The 24,469-nt window shown below is 43.6% G+C and overlaps 2 protein-coding genes across 10 annotated transcripts in view; one reads left to right on the top strand and one right to left on the bottom strand.

The window, feature by feature from the left end:
* ARHGDIB (Rho GDP dissociation inhibitor beta) overlaps positions 1–18,104 on the top strand; it is a 28,038-nt gene extending 9,934 nt beyond the window's left edge. For all 3 annotated transcript variants that reach the window (XM_056525075.1, XM_056525073.1, XM_056525074.1), the window contains exons 3-6: positions 9,259–9,342; positions 9,515–9,591; positions 14,303–14,366; positions 16,462–18,104. In XM_056525075.1, coding sequence (XP_056381050.1) covers positions 9,259–9,342; positions 9,515–9,591; positions 14,303–14,366; positions 16,462–16,661 — 425 coding nt within the window. In that variant the 3' untranslated portion in view covers positions 16,662–18,104. The remainder of the gene's footprint in view (positions 1–9,258; positions 9,343–9,514; positions 9,592–14,302; positions 14,367–16,461) is intronic.
* Positions 1–24,469, bottom strand: part of PDE6H (phosphodiesterase 6H) — a 239,388-nt gene that overhangs the window by 36,316 nt on the left and 178,603 nt on the right. The window contains exon 3 of one of the 7 annotated variants that reach the window (XM_056525084.1): positions 15,583–15,642. The exons of 5 other annotated variants lie outside the window; for them this stretch is intronic. The gene's annotated coding sequence lies outside the window, so the exon portion shown is untranslated. Of the gene's footprint in view, positions 1–9,468; positions 9,529–15,582; positions 15,643–24,469 lie in introns of those variants that run through there. One more of the 7 variants, XM_056525086.1, reaches the window with a different exon arrangement.

The following is a 24,469-nucleotide window of genomic DNA, read 5'->3' as shown; positions in this document are numbered from 1 at the left end:
CTATTACTGCTGACAACCATCCTCTATATCATGTCTGAGAGGTTGTCACAGCCCCGCCCCCATTACTGACATCACTGGATATAATTACATTGTGATCAGACATGAGACCACACCTCTTATACTACAGTCAGATCTATTCCCTCTATTACTGCTGACAACCATCCTCTATATCATGTCTGAGAGGTGTCACAGCCCCGCCCCCATTACTGACATCACTGGATATAATTACATTGTGATCAGACATGAGACCACACCCCTTATACTACAGTCACATCTATTCCATCTATTACTGCTGACAACCATCCTCTATATCATGTCTGAGAGGTTGTCACAGCCCCGCCCCCATTACTGACATCACTGGATATAATTACATTGTGATCAGACATGAGACCACACACCTTATACTACAGTCACATCTATTCCCTCTATTACTGCTGACAACCATCCTCTATATCATGTCTGAGAGGTTGTCACAGCCCCGCCCCCATTACTGACATCACTGGATATAATTACATTGTGATCAGACATGAGATCACACACATTATACTACAGTCACATCTATTCCATCTATTACTGCTGACAACCATCCTCTATATCATGTCTGAGAGGTGTCACAGCCCCGCCCCCATTACTGACATCACTGGATATAATTACATTGTGATCAGACATGAGACCACACACCTTATACTACAGTCAGATCTATTCCATCTATTACTGCTGACAACCATCCTCTATATCATGTCTGAGAGGTTGTCACAGCCCCGCCCCCATTACTGACATCACTGGATATAATTACATTGTGATCAGACATGAGATCCACACACATTATACTACAGTCACATCTATTCCATCTATTACTGCTGACAACCATCCTCTATATCATGTCTGAGAGGTTGTCACAGCCCCGCCCCCATTACTGACATCACTGGATATAATTACACTGTGATCAGACATGAGATCACACACCTTATACTACAGTCACATCTATTCCATCTATTACTGCTGACAACCATCCTCTATATCATGTCTGAGAGGTTGTCACAGCCCCGCCCCCATTACTGACATCACTGGATATAATTACATTGTGATCAGATATGAGACCACACCCCTTATACTACAGTCACATCTATTCCATCTATTACTGCTGACAACCATCCTCTATATCATGTCTGAGAGGTTGTCACAGCCCCGCCCCCATTACTGACATCACTGGATATAATTACATTGTGATCAGACATGAGACCACACCCCTTATACTACAGTCACATCTATTCCATCTATTACTGCTGACAACCATCCTCTATATCATGTCTGAGAGGTTGTCACAGCCCCGCCCCCATTACTGACATCACTGGATATAATTACATTGTGATCAGACATGAGACCACACACCTTATACTACAGTCACATCTATTCCATCTATTACTGCTGACAACCATCCTCTATATCATGTCTGAGAGGTTGTCACAGCCCCGCCCCCATTACTGACATCACTGGATATAATTACATTGTGATCAGACATGAGACCACACACCTTATACTACAGTCACATCTATTCCATCTATTACTGCTGACAACCATCCTCTATATCATGTCTGAGAGGTTGTCACAGCCCCGCCCCCATTACTGACATCACTGGATATAATTACATTGTGATCAGACATGAGATCCACACACCTTATACTACAGTCACATCTATTCCCTCTATTACTGCTGACAACCATCCTCTATATCATGTCTGAGAGGTGTCACAGCCCCGCCCCCATTACTGACATCACTGGATATAATTATATTGTGATCAGACATGAGATCACACACCTTATACTACAGTCACATCTATTCCATCTATTACTGCTGACAACCATCCTCTATATCATGTCTGAGAGGTGTCACAGCCCCACCCCCATTACTGACATCACTGGATATAATTACATTGTGATCAGACATGAGATCACACACCTTATACTACAGTCACATCTATTCCATCTATTACTGCTGACAACCATCCTCTATATCATGTCTGAGAGGTTGTCACAGCCCCGCCCCCATTACTGACATCACTGGATATAATTATATTGTGATCAGACATGAGACCACACACCTTATACTACAGTCACATCTATTCCATCTATTACTGCTGACAACCATCCTCTATATCATGTCAGAGAGGTTGTCACAGCCCCGCCCCCATTACTGACATCACTGGATATAATTACATTGTGATCAGACATGAGACCACACACATTATACTACAGTCACATCTATTCCATCTATTACTGCTGACAACCATCCTCTATATCATGTCTGAGAGGTTGTCACAGCCCCGCCCCCATTACTGACATCACTGGATATAATTACATTGTGATCAGACATGAGATCACACATCTTATACTACAGTCACATCTATTCCATCTATTACTGCTGACAACCATCCTCTATATCATGTCTGAGAGGTTGTCACAGCCCCGCCCCCATTACTGACATCACTGGATATAATTACATTGTGATCAGACATGAGACCACACACCTTATACTACAGTCACATCTATTCCATCTATTACTGCTGACAACCATCCTCTATATCATGTCTGAGAGGTGTCACAGCCCCGCCCCCATTACTGACATCACTGGATATAATTATATTGTGATCAGACATGAGATCCACACACCTTATACTACAGTCACATCTATTCCATCTATTACTGCTGACAACCATCCTCTATATCATGTCTGAGAGGTGTCACAGCCCCGCCCCCATTACTGACATCACTGGATATAATTACATTGTGATCAGACATGAGATCACACATCTTATACTACAGTCACATCTATTCCATCTATTACTGCTGACAACCATCCTCTATATCATGTCAGAGAGGTTGTCACAGCCCCGCCCCCATTACTGACATCACTGGATATAATTACATTGTGATCAGACATGAGATCCACACCCCTTATACTACAGTCACATCTATTCCATCTATTACTGCTGACAACCATCCTCTATATCATGTCTGAGAGGTTGTCACAGCCCCGCCCCCATTACTGACATCACTGGATATAATGACATTGTGATCAGACATGAGATCACACACCTTATACTACAGTCACATCTATTCCCTCTATTACTGCTGACAACCATCCTCTATATCATGTCTGAGAGGTTGTCACAGCCCCGCCCCCATTACTGACATCACTGGATATAATTACATTGTGATCAGACATGAGATCACACACCTTATACTACAGTCACATCTATTCCCTCTATTACTGCTGACAACCATCCTCTATATCATGTCTGAGAGGTTGTCACAGCCCCGCCCCCATTACTGACATCACTGGATATAATTACATTGTGATCAGACATGAGACCACACCCCTTATACTACAGTCACATCTATTCCCTCTATTACTGCTGACAACCATCCTCTATATCATGTCTGAGAGGTTGTCACAGCCCCGCCCCCATTACTGACATCACTGGATATAATGACATTGTGATCATACATGAGACCACACACCTTATACTACAGTCACATCTATTCCATCTATTACTGCTGACAACCATCCTCTATATCATGTCTGAGAGGTTGTCACAGCCCCGCCCCCATTACTGACATCACTGGATATAATTACATTGTGATCAGACATGAGATCCACACATCTTATACTACAGTCACATCTATTCCATCTATTACTGCTGACAACCATCCTCTATATCATGTCTGAGAGGTTGTCACAGCCCTGCCCCCATTACTGACATCACTAGATATAATGACATTGTGATCAGACATGAGATCCACACACCTTATACTACAGTCACATCTATTCCATCTATTACTGCTGACAACCATCCTCTATATCATGTCTGAGAGGTTGTCACAGCCCCGCCCCCATTACTGACATCACTGGATATAATTACATTGTGATCAGACATGAGACCACACCCCTTATACTACAGTCACATCTATTCCATCTATTACTGCTGACAACCATCCTCTATATCATGTCTGAGAGGTTGTCACAGCCCCGCCCCCATTACTGACATCACTGGATATAATTACATTGTGATCAGACATGAGATCCACACACCTTATACTACAGTCACATCTATTCCATCTATTACTGCTGACAACCATCCTCTATATCATGTCTGAGAGGTTGTCACAGCCCCGCCCCCATTACTGACATCACTGGATATAATTACATTGTGATCAGACATGAGACCACACACCTTATACTACAGTCACATCTATTCCCTCTATTACTGCTGACAACCATCCTCTATATCATGTCTGAGAGGTTGTCACAGCCCCGCCCCCATTACTGACATCACTGGATATAATTACATTGTGATCAGACATGAGACCACACACCTTATACTACAGTCACATCTATTCCATCTATTACTGCTGACAACCATCCACTATATCATGTCTGAGAGGTTGTCACAGCCCCGCCCCCATTACTGACATCACTGGATATAATTACATTGTGATCAGACATGAGATCACACACCTTATACTACAGTCACATCTATTCCATCTATTACTGCTGACAACCATCCTCTATATCATGTCTGAGAGGTTGTCACAGCCCCGCCCCCATTACTGACATCACTGGATATAATTACATTGTGATCAGACATGAGACCACACACCTTATACTACAGTCACATCTATTCCATCTATTACTGCTGACAACCATCCTCTATATCATGTCTGAGAGGTTGTCACAGCCCCGCCCCCTTTACTGACATCACTGGATATAATTACATTGTGATCAGACATGAGACCACACACCTTATACTACAGTCACATCTATTCCATCTATTACTGCTGACAACCATCCTCTATATCATGTCTGAGAGGTTGTCACAGCCCCGCCCCCATTACTGACATCACTGGATATAATGACATTGTGATCATACATGAGACCACACACCTTATACTACAGTCACATCTATTCCATCTATTACTGCTGACAACCATCCTCTATATCATGTCTGAGAGGTTGTCACAGCCCCGCCCCCATTACTGACATCACTGGATATAATTACATTGTGATCAGACATGAGACCACACACCTTATACTACAGTCACATCTATTCCATTTATTACTGCTGACAACCATCCTCTATATCATGTCTGAGAGGTTGTCACAGCCCTGCCCCCATTACTGACATCACTAGATATAATGACATTGTGATCAGACATGAGATCCACACACCTTATACTACAGTCACATCTATTCCATCTATTACTGCTGACAACCATCCTCTATATCATGTCTGAGAGGTTGTCACAGCCCCGCCCCCATTACTGACATCACTGGATATAATTACATTGTGATCAGACATGAGACCACACCCCTTATACTACAGTCACATCTATTCCATCTATTACTGCTGACAACCATCCTCTATATCATGTCTGAGAGGTTGTCACAGCCCCGCCCCATTACTGACATCACTGGATATAATTACATTGTGATCAGACATGAGACCACACACCTTATACTACAGTCACATCTATTCCATCTATTACTGCTGACAACCATCCTCTATATCATGTCTGAGAGGTTGTCACAGCCCCGCCCCCATTACTGACATCACTGGATATAATTACATTGTGATCAGACATGAGACCACACACCTTATACTACAGTCACATCTATTCCCTCTATTACTGCTGACAACCATCCTCTATATCATGTCTGAGAGGTTGTCACAGCCCCGCCCCCATTACTGACATCACTGGATATAATTACATTGTGATCAGACATGAGACCACACACCTTATACTACAGTCACATCTATTCCATCTATTACTGCTGACAACCATCCACTATATCATGTCTGAGAGGTTGTCACAGCCCCGCCCCCATTACTGACATCACTGGATATAATTACATTGTGATCAGACATGAGATCACACACCTTATACTACAGTCACATCTATTCCATCTATTACTGCTGACAACCATCCTCTATATCATGTCTGAGAGGTTGTCACAGCCCCGCCCCCATTACTGACATCACTGGATATAATTACATTGTGATCAGACATGAGACCACACACCTTATACTACAGTCACATCTATTCCATCTATTACTGCTGACAACCATCCTCTATATCATGTCTGAGAGGTTGTCACAGCCCCGCCCCCATTACTGACATCACTGGATATAATTACATTGTGATCAGACATGAGATCCACACATCTTATACTACAGTCACATCTATTCCATCTATTACTGCTGACAACCATCCTCTATATCATGTCTGAGAGGTTGTCACAGCCCCGCCCCCATTACTGACATCACTGGATATAATTACATTGTGATCAGACATGAGATCCACACATCTTATACTACAGTCACATCTATTCCATCTATTACTGCTGACAACCATCCTCTATATCATGTCTGAGAGGTTGTCACAGCCCCGCCCCCATTACTGACATCACTGGATATAATTACATTGTGATCAGACATGAGACCACACACCTTATACTACAGTCACATCTATTCCATCTATTACTGCTGACAACCATCCTCTATATCATGTCTGAGAGGTGTCACAGCCCCGCCCCCTTTACTGACATCACTGGATATAATTACATTGTGATCAGACATGAGACCACACACCTTATACTACAGTCACATCTATTCCATCTATTACTGCTGACAACCATCCACTATATCATGTCTGAGAGGTTGTCACAGCCCCGCCCCCATTACTGACATCACTGGATATAATTACATTGTGATCCGACATGAGATCACACCCCTTATACTACAGTCACATCTATTCCATCTATTACTGCTGACAACCATCCTCTATATCATGTCTGAGAGGTTGTCACAGCCCCGCCCCCATTACTGACATCACTGGATATAATTACATTGTGATCCGACATGAGATCACACCCCTTATACTACAGTCACATCTATTCCATCTATTACTGCTGACAACCATCCTCTATATCATGTCTGAGAGGTTGTCACAGCCCCGCCCCCATTACTGACATCACTGGATATAATTACATTGTGATCAGACATGAGATCACACACCTTATACTACAGTCACATCTATTCCATCTATTACTGCTGACAACCATCCTCTATATCATGTCTGAGAGGTTGTCACAGCCCCGCCCCCATTACTGACATCACTGGATATAATTACATTGTGATCAGACATGAGATCACACACCTTATACTACAGTCACATCTATTCCATCTATTACTGCTGACAACCATCCTCTATATCATGTCTGAGAGGTTGTCACAGCCCCGCCCCCATTACTGACATCACTGGATATAATTACATTGTGATCGGACATGAGACCACACACCTTATACTACAGTCACATCTATTCCATCTATTACTGCTGACAACCATCCTCTATATCATGTCTGAGAGGTTGTCACAGCCCCGCCCCCATTACTGACATCACTGGATATAATTACATTGTGATCAGACAGGAGACCACACATCTTATACTACAGTCACATCTATTCCATCTATTACTGCTGACAACCATCCTCTATATCATGTCTGAGAGGTTGTCACAGCCCCGCCCCCATTACTGACATCACTGGATATAATTACATTGTGATCAGACATGAGACCACACACCTTATACTACAGTCACATCTATTCCATCTATTACTGCTGACAACCATCCTCTATATCATGTCTGAGAGGTGTCACAGCCCCGCCCCCTTTACTGACATCACTGGATATAATTACATTGTGATCAGACATGAGACCACACACCTTATACTACAGTCACATCTATTCCATCTATTACTGCTGACAACCATCCACTATATCATGTCTGAGAGGTTGTCACAGCCCCGCCCCCATTACTGACATCACTGGATATAATTACATTGTGATCCGACATGAGATCACACCCCTTATACTACAGTCACATCTATTCCATCTATTACTGCTGACAACCATCCTCTATATCATGTCTGAGAGGTTGTCACAGCCCCGCCCCCATTACTGACATCACTGGATATAATTACATTGTGATCCGACATGAGATCACACCCCTTATACTACAGTCACATCTATTCCATCTATTACTGCTGACAACCATCCTCTATATCATGTCTGAGAGGTTGTCACAGCCCCGCCCCCATTACTGACATCACTGGATATAATTACATTGTGATCAGACATGAGATCACACACCTTATACTACAGTCACATCTATTCCATCTATTACTGCTGACAACCATCCTCTATATCATGTCTGAGAGGTTGTCACAGCCCCGCCCCCATTACTGACATCACTGGATATAATTACATTGTGATCAGACATGAGATCACACACCTTATACTACAGTCACATCTATTCCATCTATTACTGCTGACAACCATCCTCTATATCATGTCTGAGAGGTTGTCACAGCCCCGCCCCCATTACTGACATCACTGGATATAATTACATTGTGATCGGACATGAGACCACACACCTTATACTACAGTCACATCTATTCCATCTATTACTGCTGACAACCATCCTCTATATCATGTCTGAGAGGTTGTCACAGCCCCGCCCCCATTACTGACATCACTGGATATAATTACATTGTGATCAGACATGAGACCACACCCCTTATACTACAGTCACATCTATTCCATCTATTACTGCTGACAACCATCCTCTATATCATATCTGAGAGGTTGTCACAGCCCCGCCCCCATTACTGACATCACTGGATATAATTACATTGTGATCAGACATGAGACCACACCCCTTATACTACAGTCACATCTATTCCATCTATTACTGCTGACAACCATCCTCTATATCATATCTGAGAGGTTGTCACAGCCCCGCCCCCATTACTGACATCACTGGATATAATTACATTGTGATCAGACATGAGACCACACCCCTTATACTACAGTCACATCTATTCCATCTATTACTGCTGACAACCATCCTCTATATCATGTCTGAGAGGTTGTCACAGCCCTGCCCCCATTACTGACATCACTGGATATAATTACATTGTGATCAGACATGAGATCCACACCCCTTATACTACAGTCACATCTATTCCCTCTATTACTGCTGACAACCATCCTCTATATCATGTCTGAGAGGTTGTCACAGCCCCGCCCCCATTACTGACATCACTGGATATATTAGAAATGTAAGTACATTGAGTGTTCTATTTTCTCTTAAGCTTTTTTGTAATAACAATATATCCTTTAATTTAATGTTTTTCAGATCCAGCAGCTCCAAATGTGGTTGTAACCCGTCTTACATTAGTCTGTAGTGAAGCGCCAGGACCCATTACAATGGATCTCACTGGTACGCAACATTGATTTAGATGTTTACTATGATTTTCCTATAATCCAATGATATTCTGCTATATTGCATTAGTAAAGAGATAATTTACCAGCAACACATATTTCAGAAGAGGAAAGACATTTTTACCTGTCACTCATGAAGGTATCATTGCTTCTCTAATGTTTTATCACAGGAGACCTGACAGCCCTAAAGAAAGAACCATTCACTATGAAAGAAGCTGTTGAGTACAGAGTGAAAATCCACTTTAAAGTGAGTCTGAACATTATAAACCTATATAAACCTAACATTATAAATTATATAGACCATTCTATATAACTATACTGTACACTACAATACTTACCCTGTGCTTATTTTAGGTAACAGCCTGTACTCACCATTCTGCTGATGAGTCACTGTGTACTTACCTTACATTACAAGCAAACAATCTTGAACTATGTAAAGATGCTATATTTTCATTATTTCAAATGGCATCACTGCTATCTTTACTATACATGGATATTTTAGCTTCTTAGTGAATGTTTTAATCAAAGTGTGATCCGATTTCCCACACTAAACAGTGCACCTTTACATTAGACTCAACTTTATTTTGGACCTAGACAGCTTAGTAAAAAATGAGCGAAAAGAACCTGAAGTATGTATCAAGTATAGTAAATGCTGCAGTGATGGAATTTAAAGGGGTTATCCAACAGAATTAGTTAATTTGTTATTATTCCCAGGCTGCATACAAAAATAACAAAACACTTAAAGGGGTATTCCAGGATTTTTTTTCATGTGACTATGCTACAGGGGCTGTAAAGTTAGTGTAGTTCATAATATAGTGTCTGTACCTGTGTGTGATGGTTTTCTCACAATTCTTCTGTGATTTTTGCCCCAATATTTATTTTTATCAGCATACAAAATGACTGTTGTCTCAGATATTTCCCAGGTTGCAATGCGGCCGAGACCTGACTCACTAGTCAGCTGATGACAGGGAGCCTGTCTGCTTCAATGGGTGGAGCGATCAATCTGCAACTAATGCAACAGCTGTAGGCACCCTGATTGAAAACCACAGGTCTTTGAATGGATGCAGCTCATTTATGTTTCAATGGGTGGGGTGGCTGATGTGTGGGAGGGAGGAAAATGGAATTGTGGGATTTTTAGTCAAAAAAAGAAAAGTCAAACAGGAAATACAAGTTCACAAAAACCTAGCCACATTGTTAAGGTAATCTCACAACATAGCCATTTATCCCCAAGACAAGCGCAGATCCTTGCTAAGCATGTCCATTACTGTCTGCCAGGTATGTACTAAAATCACCTTATGGTGGATAACCCCTTTAAACTCACCTTCCTAGCTCCCTCATAGCTCCAGGATCAAGGCGCCCCATCTCTGTATACACTATGGGGGATATTTATCAAAGGATTTAGACTGTTTTTTCCTGTCTAAATTTGTCGCACAGAAAGTCGCAGTCTAAATATGTGCGACTTTTTTGCGACTTTTGCTCTAGAGGAGTTTTAGAACATGATGCATTCTAGTCTATTTTATACTGAAATGCATTGGAAAATGCATTGGTGCTGAATTTATCAAATGCGACTTTTCAGCGACAAGTCGCATAGGCTGAAAGTACGCCAAAATGTCAGACCATGTTGGAGAAGGTTTAAATATAGACTAAAGCATAGATCACAAAGTCTGTGCACAGAATTTATCAAGAGCCGTGCACTTTTGATAAATTAGGCGCACAATAGACCGGCCTAACCCTCTGTAGTTTGGTCTATATTGATGCGGGACATAGACCAGCTTTGATAAATATCCCCCAACATATTTACAGTGCAGTCCCACCAATCACTGGCTGCAGCGCTGTCCCGGCAGTGATTGGCGAGAGGCACTGTCAGTTCCACCTGCTGTAGACTATGTGCTCTGGGGCAAAGCTGTGTTACCGGCCGGAGATGGGGTGCCCTGACACCAGAGCTATGAGGGAGTAGCAGAAGGTGAGTTAAAGGGGTACTCCCGTGGAAAACTTTTATTTTTTAAATCAACTGGTGCCAGAAAGTTAAACAGATTTGTAAATTACTTCTATTAAAAAAATCTTAATCCTTCCAGTACTTATTAGCTGCTGAATACTACAGAGGAATGGTTTTCTTTTTGGACAGAGAGCTCTCTGCTGACATCATGACCACAGTGCTCTCTGCTGACATCTCTGTCCATTTTAGGAACTGTCCAGAGCAGGAGAAAATCCCCATAGCAAACATATGCTGTTCTGGACAATTCCTAAAATGGACAGAGATGTCAGCAGAGAGCACTGTGGTCATGATGTCAGCAGAGAGCACTGTGTTCCAAAAAGAAAACCATTTCCTCTGTAGCATACAGACCCTAAAAAGTACTGGAAAGATTAATATTTTTTTAATAGAAGTAATTTACAAATCTGTTATCTTTCTGGCACCAGTTGATTTAAAAAAAAAAAGTTTTCCATGGGAGTACCCTTTTAAAGTGTTATTTTTGTATGCAGCCGAGGGACAATAACAAATTTGGATTTTGACTTCCATATTGAAATTGGAAAAATCTGCATCAAGTCTGCAGCAAGTGAACATACTCTAATTTTGTTTATTTGCTTCGGCAATTCATTCTCAGCACGGTGCACTAGCTCATAACTGCGCATTGTCTGGATGTGCTGAATAAGGCTTCAGTCAGTATTGGTGGCCAAATGCAGAAGTAAAAACAATGCAGGGAAAAGCTAAAATTAAAAGATTTGCACTTGTCTTGGATCTTCTTCTTGTTTTGACGAAAAATACTGAACAAAATAGTACATATGAACTTAGCCTGATTTTTGTTTTATCACGTACCCTTTACGGATTCTGAATTATATGCTATAATATTCCACAGAATTGCACTCACTTGTCTGCTGGAGGAGTCACTGCATATTATACTGTATATGATATTACTTACCCTGTACTGACCCTGAGTTACAGCTTATTTTAGAGATGTATTCACTACACGATGCCTGCATGTTTAAACTGCATCCTCAGGGGAAGGGGTAGGTAAAGTAAGGGGGATAAGTCATACACAAACCATATGCTGCTGGAGGTTTTACTGTCTGTGACTGGAGGGACGCTAGACCCGTCCCCTTCCCTTTTAACCTTGTCTGACCATCACCCATTTCCAACGCCCACCGTTCTTCCCACAAAAAACCCAACACATATTATGGTGAAAATGGGCCGTTCAGGCCCGTTTATTAAATATTAACATACATGTAACAGTTTACATCAATCAACATTCCTTTCCAACATTTTATTCATGAACTTAGGCACTCGCTATTTACCCCTGGCCGCAAACACCTGACCCAGGGGCACCCACAAGTGTTAGTGCCTTCTCCCAACAACTCCTGGGGCCCAAACACACCACCAGAAGGCCCATTCAGCTGTGTCCCCAACAGCTGTCAACACATTCCAGTAAACCAACACTGCAATTGTCCCCAATTGATCCCCACAAGGACCCCTTTTACCTGCCACCCGTCTAACAGCACCAACTCCAGCACTACTAAGGGCGGGTGGACGGGACCTCTCTTCCTCACTACTTCACCGGAGTGAGTTACCTCCGGTTCTAACTGATACTGCCAGGCTCCTCCCCTCTGAACTTCTGCTGACCCCTTGTCCCTTCAGACTGCACATTCACCATCCCCGCCTTAATTGGCCATACACCTTACATTAACCCTGTAACTCACCTTCCCCAAAATTGAGTGAAGGGGGCTCTAGTGCCCCCGTCACGCCGCTACTATGCTACCGGGTGCCCCTTCCGCTCCGTTTTTGCTCCCATTACAGCAGGAACTCCATAACATACCACTGTCCCTACACCAGCTACACTTCTTTCTTCTTACACCTAGGTGGGACACCCTCTGGAGAAATACCCACATACCTGGTGGGTACTCTCCTACATCACACGATATGAAGTATAGGTAGCCTTTTTTATGCAATAACTCTTGTGCTATTTTGTTGTATCATATATCACTTAGCCCTCTTCTTTTACCTACCCTGTTTTGCTGATGGAGTCACTGGGGGAGATTTATCTAAACCTGTCCAGAGGAAAAGTTGCTAAGTTGCCCATAGCAACCAATCAGATCGCTTCTTAAATTTTTTAGAGGCCTTTACAGAAAAGAAAGAAGCGATCTGATTGGTTGCTATGGGCACCTTGGTAACTTTTCCTCTGGAAAGGTTTTGATAAATCTCCCCCACTGTGTACATACATCACTTATCCTATACCGATCCTGAATCACAACCTGTATTAGGGTGGGTTCACACCACGTTTTTGCAATACCGTTCCCGTATCAGGTTTTTGAATGAAAAACGGATTCCTCAAAATCGGATTAAACTGTATCAAAACATGTGTACAATTTTTAATCCATATACAGTTGAAAACCGTATATGGTTTGAAAAATTATGTCTGGTTGTATCAGTTTTTTAAAAAAAAAAAAAAGTTTAAAACTTTTCATTCCATTATGAATAAAGTTTCACTTGTTTGATTGAAATTGCAAGAAAAAAACTGCAAAGTTAAAAACCGTATGGTGAAAACCGGATGGAACCGTATGCACATACGGTTCTGTATAGTTCCCATTGACTCCCATGTTAAAAATAAAGGATACGTTTCAATACGGTTTTTCACCCGGACCAAAAATCGTGGTACGCTACGGTTTTGGGTACTGGAAAAAATGGACAAAACCGTACAGGTTGGCTGTCCGGGCATGCTGGGAGTTGTAGTTTTGCAACAGCTGGAAGCACTCTGGTTGTAAAACACTGTCCTATAATGTAGTGTAGATATGTGTAGAGCCCAGAATGCAAATCATCAGAGCAAGCTCTGTGCACACACTGAACAAGCAGGGAATGCCGGGAGACTGCAAAACTGTAAATCAAAATCCTATAGAAAAGTTAAATATGTCTGGACAAATGAACTTTTCTATGTTGTCATTAAACTATTATTATCTTCATAATCCAGGTAAATAAAGAAATAGTCTCAGGACTGAAGTATGTGCAGCACACACACCGGGGAGGAATCAGAGGTAAACATCTGTTACTTATTATGCCAAATCTGCGGAGGGAAACATGAAAGTATAGACCATTATCCCATACCATGCCCATGTCCCATACAGAGCTTTAAAGGGGTACTCCAGTGGAAAACATTTTTTTTTATCAACTGGTGCCAGAAAGTTAAACAGATTTGTAAATTACTTCTATTTAAAAATCTTATCCCTTCCAGTACTTAACAGCTACAGTATGCTCCACAGGAAGTTCTTTTCTTTTTGTATTGCTTTTCTGTCTGACCGCAGTGCTCTCTGCTGACACCACTGTCCATGTCAGGAACTGTCCAGAGCAGGAGAGGTTTGCTACTACTCTGGACAGTTCCTGACATGAACAGAGGTGTCAACAGAGAGCACTGTGGACAGACAGTAAAGAAATTAAAAAAGAAAAGAAATTCCTCTGGAGCACACAGCAGCTGATAAGTACTGAAAGAATTAAGAATTTTAAATAGAAGCAATTTACAAATCCGATCCACAAAAGCAAAGAAATAGGGAGAACACTCAGGGAGCAATATCACCTTGTATAACCAATGGAGTGATCCTCGGCGACCTATTAGTGTCTCCTGCGGGGTGCATATGCACAAGTGTAAAGTATCTGTGGTAGCCCTTAGGGAGTGTATGGTAGGGATGGTATGATGTTGATATATGAGGGGTTAATATTAACCCTGTCACTCGTGACACCAGGGTGAGGGCTGGTATGCTGAATCTATGTTCCGGCCTATCGCCGCCCTTCCCAGAAGCGATAGGTGCAATGAAATGACTGAAGCAGACTTAACTTGAACTTGAATAACTTTACTGCAGTGCTTGCAATATCCAATGCGTAGTAACAGTCTCATATAACAGTTCTTAGGTTGCTTAGCGACTGGCAGAAGTTGCGGACCTTGCATTAAACTTGTAGTCTCTGAATTTAGGGAGTGATGTGCAGTTCCGTCCGGATTTAGGGGAAATATTGGGTCCGGTGATACTGCAGAGTGCTTAGGGGATGACACACTCTATAATTTAGATCATTCAGCCGTTGCCGCAAGGCTCAGGCCTAACTCACTGTGATTACGGCGATATAGGTCTTCTCTCATCAAGAGCCAGGAGAAAGAGAGCGAGAAGATGGCCACCGCTCCCTTATATGGACAGGGGGCGTGGTGATTCTGATTGGTCCGAACGTCTGCCATTCACCTGTACATGGTGTGATGGGATTACTGACGTAAGAGGGCCTCCAAAGGTCCTTAAGCTAGAGTTCACCTTGCCACATGACCCTGCAATGCTAATAGAAACAGGTAATTAACCATTTATATACAGAAATAATGCTATATATATTATTCTATGGACAAATTAGAAATCTATATACTATAATAGAGGCGACTAGGGGCGGACTGACTAACAGAGATTACTAAGTCCTAGGGACTCTGGCTACGGGGACCCATAGATAAATAAGTACCATATGAAATGCGGTACTGGGACACCACATATCCAATGTAGACAAAAAAGGGCACTCACCGCAAGGCAGAGGCGATCGGGTCTGGAAGTCGGTAACGGTGGGTCGGGTCACAGCATAGGCGCTGGTGTGTGGCACTCGGAGGCTACGCCGGCAGTTTCGCACGTAAGTGCTTGCTTCTTCCGGCCTCATCTTCGAGAGGCCGGAAGAAGCATGCATTTACGTGCAAAACTGCCGGCGTAGCCTCCGAGCACCACACACCAGCGCCTATGCCGTGACCCGGCACCCCGTTACCGACTTCCAGACCCGATCGTCTCTGCCTTGCGGTGAGTGCACGTACGTGTCCCTTTTTTGTCTAATTTACAAATCCGTTTAACTTTCTGGCACCAGTTGATTAAAAAAATAATAATAATAATAATAATTCCACCGGAGTTCCCAATTTAAAACATAGCCCTCCTACCTTTTCTTCTGATCTTTACTTCACCTAAGGCTGGGAAAAGAGTCTCCCCCTTGTGGCCATTACTATCAGGAGGGTTTGTTGCCTGAATTGCTCTTATTTTGGAGTTTTTTTTACAGTTTGTTTTGTGAATTGCTCTTTCTTATCCTGACATTAAATATTTAAATATTTCTACTATTTTTTCCACCCAGTTGCTAAAGCCACATTTATGGTAGGAAGCTATGGCCCTCGACCAGAAGAATATGAATTCTTGACTCCATTGGAAGAGGCTCCAAAGGGAATAATGGCTCGAGGAACGTATCACAACAAGTCTTTCTTTACCGACGATGACAATCATAATCATCTAACTTGGGAGTGGAGCCTGGCTATTCGCAAGGATTGGAGTGAATAAAATACCACTGTATAACCGTATACTGTACTGAATCTACCGCTATAATATTATTAGGAGGAAACTGACAGCATAATGATGAGAGCAAGGGACATATCATAAGGCTCTATGTCTCCTGTTCCACCACCATCTTACAAATCTAGCCTGTCTGTCGTCATCACTAGGGGACAAGCTGTATGCAGTTCATTTTAATAAGAATCTATAAAACTGTATATAGATCAGGCCCTAGTGATGGGTACAGGCAGCTAAGATTTTTACAGGTCTGTGAGTGGAACACCCCAGGAGTGCCAAAGTCTTGGTTTTTACTATATTATGAAATGGCTGTACATCCTTTATGCAGTTTGTTTCTTAAAATAAACATTGTAGCAGTAGATAACTTCTAAATGTTGCCTGCAAGTATCTGCACCCCGCTCCCCCAGCTTATAGCAGAAACAACAACCTGTGATGTTGCGCCACCTTGTGTAACATGGTGTCACCCATTTGCTGCCTCTTATAAAAGTGACAACTTTCACAACATGGACAATTCTCATATTATCTGGCCCAATATTCTTCTATATTTGTCCAACTTCCAACCTGGACAGAGATAGAACAGTGGAATTGGTTTATAGTCTCCATCAGGGCCGGTTCTGCCTATTGGCAGCCACCTAGAGAGCCCCCTTGATGGGGGCACCACTCTGCCCTCTGCAAGAAAGTTAGTAGCTAGCCTCCAAAGCACCCGCTGCTTATCCAAATCACCAGCCCAGCCAGCATCAACATCGCAACCCCCTCCCCGGGAACCACAATAATCTGCATTCTTCAGCCTGCTGGAGAAGCGCAGTGCCATCTCTGAGGCCAGACAGGCAGATCCGGACATCGCGTGCATCTCAATACATTCGCCCCCATGAGGAGGAGGTTTGCTACAGTGTGTCACCCCAGTAGTAAGGTGGGGCGTGTCAAAGGGTGGAGTCAGTGGGCCGGGTCAAGGATCGGCAAAATTAGCTTTCGCCTAGGGTGGCAAATATCCTTGCAGCAGCCCTGGTCTCCATGTCTAATAAATGGACCATGTAGGTATCAATTAAAGTGTCATTCCACCAGTAGAGAACAATTATAACGCTAAATAGCTAGATAAGAGTCCTGGGAGATAAAAAAAAAAAAAAAGTAGAGACCAGAGAGATTGTCACTTCCCTTCCCCCACTCCTTCCCCAAGCCTCATAGATGACATCTTCTAAGTAGGCTTGCGCTGGGTCCATTCCCTCAATGCCCGATTGGACATGACTGACATCTCTTGTCATTAAAAAAATAATAATAATAATTACATGTGAGCTTTTTACTTAATGAATCAGCATGTGTGATGTGTTCCGCTTCCCGCTTGCATATGACCATCAGGGCTGAATTATATTCTGTAACGTATGTATACAAGATGTTTTTTGTTATGTTAATGGAATAAATAATATCATGTATATCTTATGATTTTTGTCAGGGCCTATCCTATGGTGCAGGACATTTGTTACGGTGCCCCCTCTGGGTGGGTGTGGCTATGTTATAAACTCCTCGCTTTTACAAATGTTTATTCCATACATGCCCATTTCAATAGCAAGGCCTCCAACTTTTCATCTGTAAACAACATCCCTTTTCGTAATCAGAGTACTTTCACAATAAATTACATTTTTGCAATATAATTCAGTAATAAACAGCATAAGAAGGAAAATGCCATGCCAAGTGTTGCTTTAACACTTGGCATGGCAACATCATTTGAATATATTCTTATTATTTTGTGCCCCCCCCCCCCCGTTGGGATGATACCCCGGTTGCCTTATATAGTAATATTACCCCTGTGTCCTCATGTAGTAATAATTCCCTAGAACCCCGTTTATTAATAATGTCACCTGTGGCCCTATGCACAGATAATGCACCCTGTGCTTCCATATACAAGTAATGCCTCTGTGCCCCTATACACAGATAATGCCCCCTGTGTTCCTGTACAAAGATAATGCCCCCTGTGCTCCCATATACAGATAATGCCCCATATCCACATAAGGTTCCCTGTGCCCCATATTCAGATAATGCCCCCTTTGCCCCCATACACAGAAATGCTTATGATGCCCGTGTGTTACTTTATTTACTAATTCAACAAAAGTGAAAATGTTGCATTAGGATTCTCAGCAATATATATGAAAATAGTTCAGTACTATACCACAAAAATGGCACAGAGAGGATAGCTACAGTATGTCGGCTCCAGGCTTTATATTACAACATGATTATGCTTTGGCTATTTTTCTGTACTTACAGAGACCTGAGGCCAGGGCCAGATTAGGAAATTGTAGGCCCCTGGGATACAAGTACTGTGCCCTACACCCAGCCAGTGAGTAAGGATTTTCTCATGGGTAATTGTTTAGAAAATAAAATAATACCTCCACACCAGGACCACTACTTCTGCAGTGACTAAATAATGCTATCATACTGTTATGAAATAAACACCAATAACACAACTATACAAGGCACAAATAATACCGCCACACCATGACCACTATTATTACCATACACAGTAACTGATAATGCGACCATACTGATACTCAATAAAAAAAACACTATATACAGACTAATTAACAGGGATTACAGTGCAGTTACATACAGTGACTCACAGGGGGCACATTTTTGGTGTCTATCTCTTTCCTTTTCTTCTATATCTGGCTCAGAGCTCCATGAAGGCTTCTCCCAACCATGACTCCTCACCACAGAGTCAGCCAGACAACAAACATCTTAGGCTGTGCATGTTTCCTCAAAATTTCCCACCTTTTCCCTACCCTTAGTGCCCAAAATAATGTTGTCAATGGTGCCCTGAGTAGGTAAGTATGTTGGGAGGGATTGCTCTTCATTTAGTAATAATGCCCCCATAGTAATGATTCCCCCAATATTGCCCTTATCTATGTAATAATGCCCCCCATATTGCCCTCCTATTAATAATAATAATGCCTTCCTTTGTCATGATGTCCCCATATTGCTCTCCTCTTAATAATAATAATGCCCCCCTTTGTCATGATGCCCCCTTATTACCCATACCTTAATAATAATAATGCTCCTTCTTTTGCCCTAATCTGATAAAAACAAATGCCCGCCTCCATTTGTAATCATGTTCCTACTATTGTGGCCACATAAAAAAAGAATTATACTTACCTAGCCCGTATTACACTGGGAAGGCCGTCCCGATGCTATCGATGCTGCCAGCCACACAGACTGGCAGATGTATGAAAGAAAAAAAAATGAACCTGCCACGTTATTGAGCTATTTTTCCAAAGTTGCAGTAAAAAAATATGCAATTTTACTGCAAATATGCAAAACTCTGTAAAACTGCAATTTGTGTACGGTGATCAAACGCCACTTGTGAACACAGCCTTATACAGAATACACTGCAGACTTGACCTGACAATAGTCACTTGGAAATAGACAATGACAATGCCTTGTTACACATTGTTGTATCCGGACACGGAACTGGCCCCTGCTGGTCACCAGAGCCTGTACCTTACACTAGCCTGCTGCAAGGGCTGAATAAGGGGCGTAAGTTCCTGCTTCTCAGTGCCCCCAGCCCCCTCAGCAGCATCTTCACTGCCCTCCTCTGGGTGCTCACCGCTAGGTATACGGTATACTGTAGACTCCAGGAGCACAGTGCTGCCCCCTAGTACAGAGGGGGTGAAATCCTTCTGCAGGAATACTGGCCTATGTGGACAAGAAAGTGTGGTATGGCGGCAGGGTATTTGGTGCAGGGCAGATGTTGTTACCCTAGGGGCAGATGGTATTAACCCCTTGTGTTCGTGATTCCAGGGCGTGGTTTAGCCTTAACCACCAGAAGGTATACCGCTGGATCCTGGGCTAGGCACGGGTGCAATGAAGACACCGGTGCCAAGTTACTGACAATGGTAGATTTACTGAGGGTAGACAGTTAGTACAGTCTATGCAGTACAGCCAGGGCCCAAGGAGGTGACCAGTGACACAGAGACCTCGCAGGTTTGCTGGGACTTGTAGTAGACAGGAGAATTTAGTGGAGGCCACGCTGAGTAGACAGAAGACTTGACTTGACTGACAGGACAGTGACTTCGGCTTACTTGCACTTGACTTGAGGCTGCAGGACTTGACTTGTGGCTTCAGGACTTGACTTGAGGCTTCAGGACTTGACTTGAGGCCCCCACTGCTCTGGACACACACTATAGGCACAACTTGACTGGACTGGACCACAGCACAAAGAGAGAGAGAGAGCAGTGCTCAAAGAGAGCGAGACTAGCTCCACCCAGGGCTTATATGGGGGAGACTAGCAGAGATCCCATAGTTCACCTTTGGGCTCAGCTGGTCACTAGTACCTCCTGGGTAACAATCACATGGTACATTTATTAAAGGTACAATATAATACATAACCTATTTACACCAATATAACCAATATAACACCATCCCGTACTGGGCCACCACAAACTCCCCCTCTTAATCACAGTCGACACCAAGTCCTGGAGGGCGGAGGACCGAAATGACCACTGGGGCCAATATCTTTTCCAGGTTTGATGAGGAACAGCAATGAGTCCATGTGGCATGGTTAATGTCCATACATGCTCTAAACGGGTGTGGAGATTTTTGACCTTGTAATTCTCTCCTCGACACTTCTCCATTAACAAGATACATAACAACTTTACAAGACATTTCGGATTGGGCTGCCGGGGGCTATCTACCCAATGCCTTGGCTACTGGGGTCCCTTGGTTTGACACACTTCCCCCCAGAACTCTATGCATAGACTTTAAACATAATGTTACATTTACATTTGTTACCTCACGTGTCACTGCACGTGTGTTGTGGAGCTATCAGGAATACCTTCTGGCCAGCAAAGTATCCTGCACACTAAGACAGGAGAAAACAATAGACATACTCGCTATAGACATGGGTGGACTGGAAAATATACAAGGCCACAGTCCTAATCTAGACATTAACATTGGACTAGACTAATGTAGTAATAGTGTACTGACTATACTGGACTTTGTGTGGTACATAACTTTTATTTATTTCAACGAGAGTTAATCTTTGTACCTCGCTGGGAGTTGCCCTTGGGTTGACCTGAATAAAGCCACTGTACACTTTAGCCATTTCTGTACAAACATATTATACACGTTTTATTACAGTATACCAACATCAAAAAAATATTTTACTTGTGCAAAAATTATAGGCAAAATATATTACTTTGATGATATATACAGAATTTCATTGCACCGCTCTACAGTTCAGGTACATTTTGGAGTTCTCAGTAAAAGGTCACGGATAAAAGCCGGGCAGGAACACTTACGCAGGCGGTTACAAGTAAGTTTCTTGACAAGTCCGTCAGGCACTTTTCTTAAATGTTGCAAAACCTAAAACAACAATGATTTCTAAACACAGTAAGTCTCATGACTCAACAGTAGTACTGTGGCCTGGCAACTTTCCATCCAACCTCGACAGTCATCTTGCTTCCTAGGCTGGGACATTTTCCTAGGACCACGAGACTGTGCCCCCTCCATAGGGCTGACATGGGTATCCCACGACACATGGGAGAAACTGGATTCAGTTACCATCAGGCTCACGGTAACCACCACTTGAATAACAGCAGCAGCTTGCGCCACTGGGGGATCACGTGTAGGTGCCTGTTGGGCAGGCCAAACCTCCTCCTCAGCAGGAGTAGGCTGAGGCACTTTAGTTGGTTAGGCCAAACCTCCTCGACCACAGGAGTAGGCCTGGGCACATCTGTGGAAAACCCTCGACCCAGATATCTGGGGTCCATAGCAGGTGACTCAGGATACCATTCGTCTTGGACGACCTTCCCCTTGATGCTTGGTGGCAGGAGACCAAATGGTTCTGAGTCCCAATCTTCAGAGGGGAAATTGGCGAAGGGGATTTGCGTAGGATTCTTGGGCCTGGTAACGGCTGCTGCCCATTCCCCTTGCAGGCTCTGTACAGGGGTGTATTCTACAATCTCCCCACTCTCTAGGGAGTGTAGAGGTGGAGGGAGGTAGTCTCTCTTCACCACTTTACTGTTGACCAGAATAGTACAACCGTGGTGGCAGTCCATTGACGACTGTAGCTCTTCGTCATTCTAGGGGTGGCTCTCCCTCTCGGGGTTGTTCTAGCCTTCTGATATATAAGGCCTCAAGGCTCTTGGTGTCCTGTTGCTGGACTTGTCATACTTCATACGGCATAACTTTAGGGCCATACTCCCTTCTCCTCTGTTCCCTTAACTCTTACATTATGGCAGCCACTTCGGCCTCACATTTGGCCTTTTCGGCCTGGGCTGCTGGGATGGGAGGATGGGACTTCCATGGCAGGGGTAGGAGATGGTCACTCATGAACTGGAGTAATGTTGGCTTGTCGCTGAATAACCACTTGGGTAGTGGTGGTGACTGGGGCTGTGCTGTGGGCTGCTGGACCTGGGGTACTGGCTCTGGACTGAGGGTAGATGAAGGGTTAGAAAATGCAGCCTCGGCCGGGGTACTCACTTCCAACTCCTCCATGTAGATCTCTGCCCAGGAACCCCAGGTCCGGTAGTGGGGTGACAGCCTCACCGGCGACATCTCTCTTGAAGAATTCGGCGTACCTTCCGCCAGGGTTGCAGGCTAGTCTCTGTCATCCTCAGGCAGTGGGACATGATAGCAGGCCTCCTCAGCCCCGAGGGAGATCTTCTGAAGATGATCCGCTATCTCCTGGAACATATGCACCGTGGCCGCGGCGACTCTCCGGGTCTACGACGGCATCTTGGGACTCTCTGCTCGGGTAGTCTGCTGCGCATCCGCCATCTTCTTGCTCTCACCAGGAACTTCCGCAAGACTGAAGAGGTCGAGCTCCGCTCCGCTTCTTATACCGGTCCTCAGAAAAATATTTGCCGGCCGGAACTTTGTCATCAGCAGGGCCTGGGACCGGAAGTGACTCAGCTGTGCATCCTTTTCTTCTGCCCCCCCTAGCAACAAGGGGCTGACCTTTCAACTTCCATGTGTGACTAGGAACTGCGACTTGATTTCCATGCCCGGGGGCGGGATGCTGGCTATGGCGGGATCCTTTTGCGCACTTTTCTTCCAACAGATTACCCCTTTCAGGTATGACGGCAGACATCTTGGCACGTAACATTGCTTCAGTATGAATTTTGCACATAATGTTCATGACTTCAGAGTTTTCCTCAATAACAGATGACAGTCTTTTCTTCACCTCCCCCTCTATTTCACAAGTGTCTTTGGTAAAACACTTTCCAAAGACAAATTCCTGTACACTTTCTGGTGCTAACTTAACTCGCTTCAGCATGTGATTTTCTTGCAGACAATACTGGACACAGTTCAGACTAGGGGGGAGGACTTGTGGCATAAGGCACACACCCGGATCCTGTTCGTGATGCCAAAAGTTGTGGTATGGCGGCGGGGTTTGTGGTGCAGGGCAGATGTTGTTTCCCTAAGGGCAGATGGTATTAAGCCCTTGTGTTCGTGACACCAGGGCGTGGTTTAGCCTTAACCACCCGAAGGTCTACTGCTGGATCCTGGGCTAGGCACGGGGGCAATGAAGACACCGATGCCAAGTTATGGACAATAGTAGCTTTACTGAGGGTAGACAATTGTTACAGTCTATGCAGTACAGCCAGGGCCCAAGGATGTGACCAGTGACACAGAGACCTCACAGGTTTGCTGGGACTTGTAGTAGACAGGAGAATTTAGTGCAAGCTAAGCTAAGTAGACAGAAGACTTGACTTGACTGACAGGACAGTGACTTCAGCTTACTTGCACTTGACTTGAGGCTGCAGGACTTGACTTGAGGCTGCAGGACTTGACTTGAGGCTGCAGGACTT

This window comes from Hyla sarda, chromosome 6 (genome assembly GCF_029499605.1).
Source record: "Hyla sarda isolate aHylSar1 chromosome 6, aHylSar1.hap1, whole genome shotgun sequence".
NCBI lineage: Eukaryota > Metazoa > Chordata > Amphibia > Anura > Hylidae > Hyla > Hyla sarda.
The sequence above is the reverse complement of the archived record's forward strand: the minus strand, read 5'-3'. Positions and strand labels throughout refer to the sequence as shown.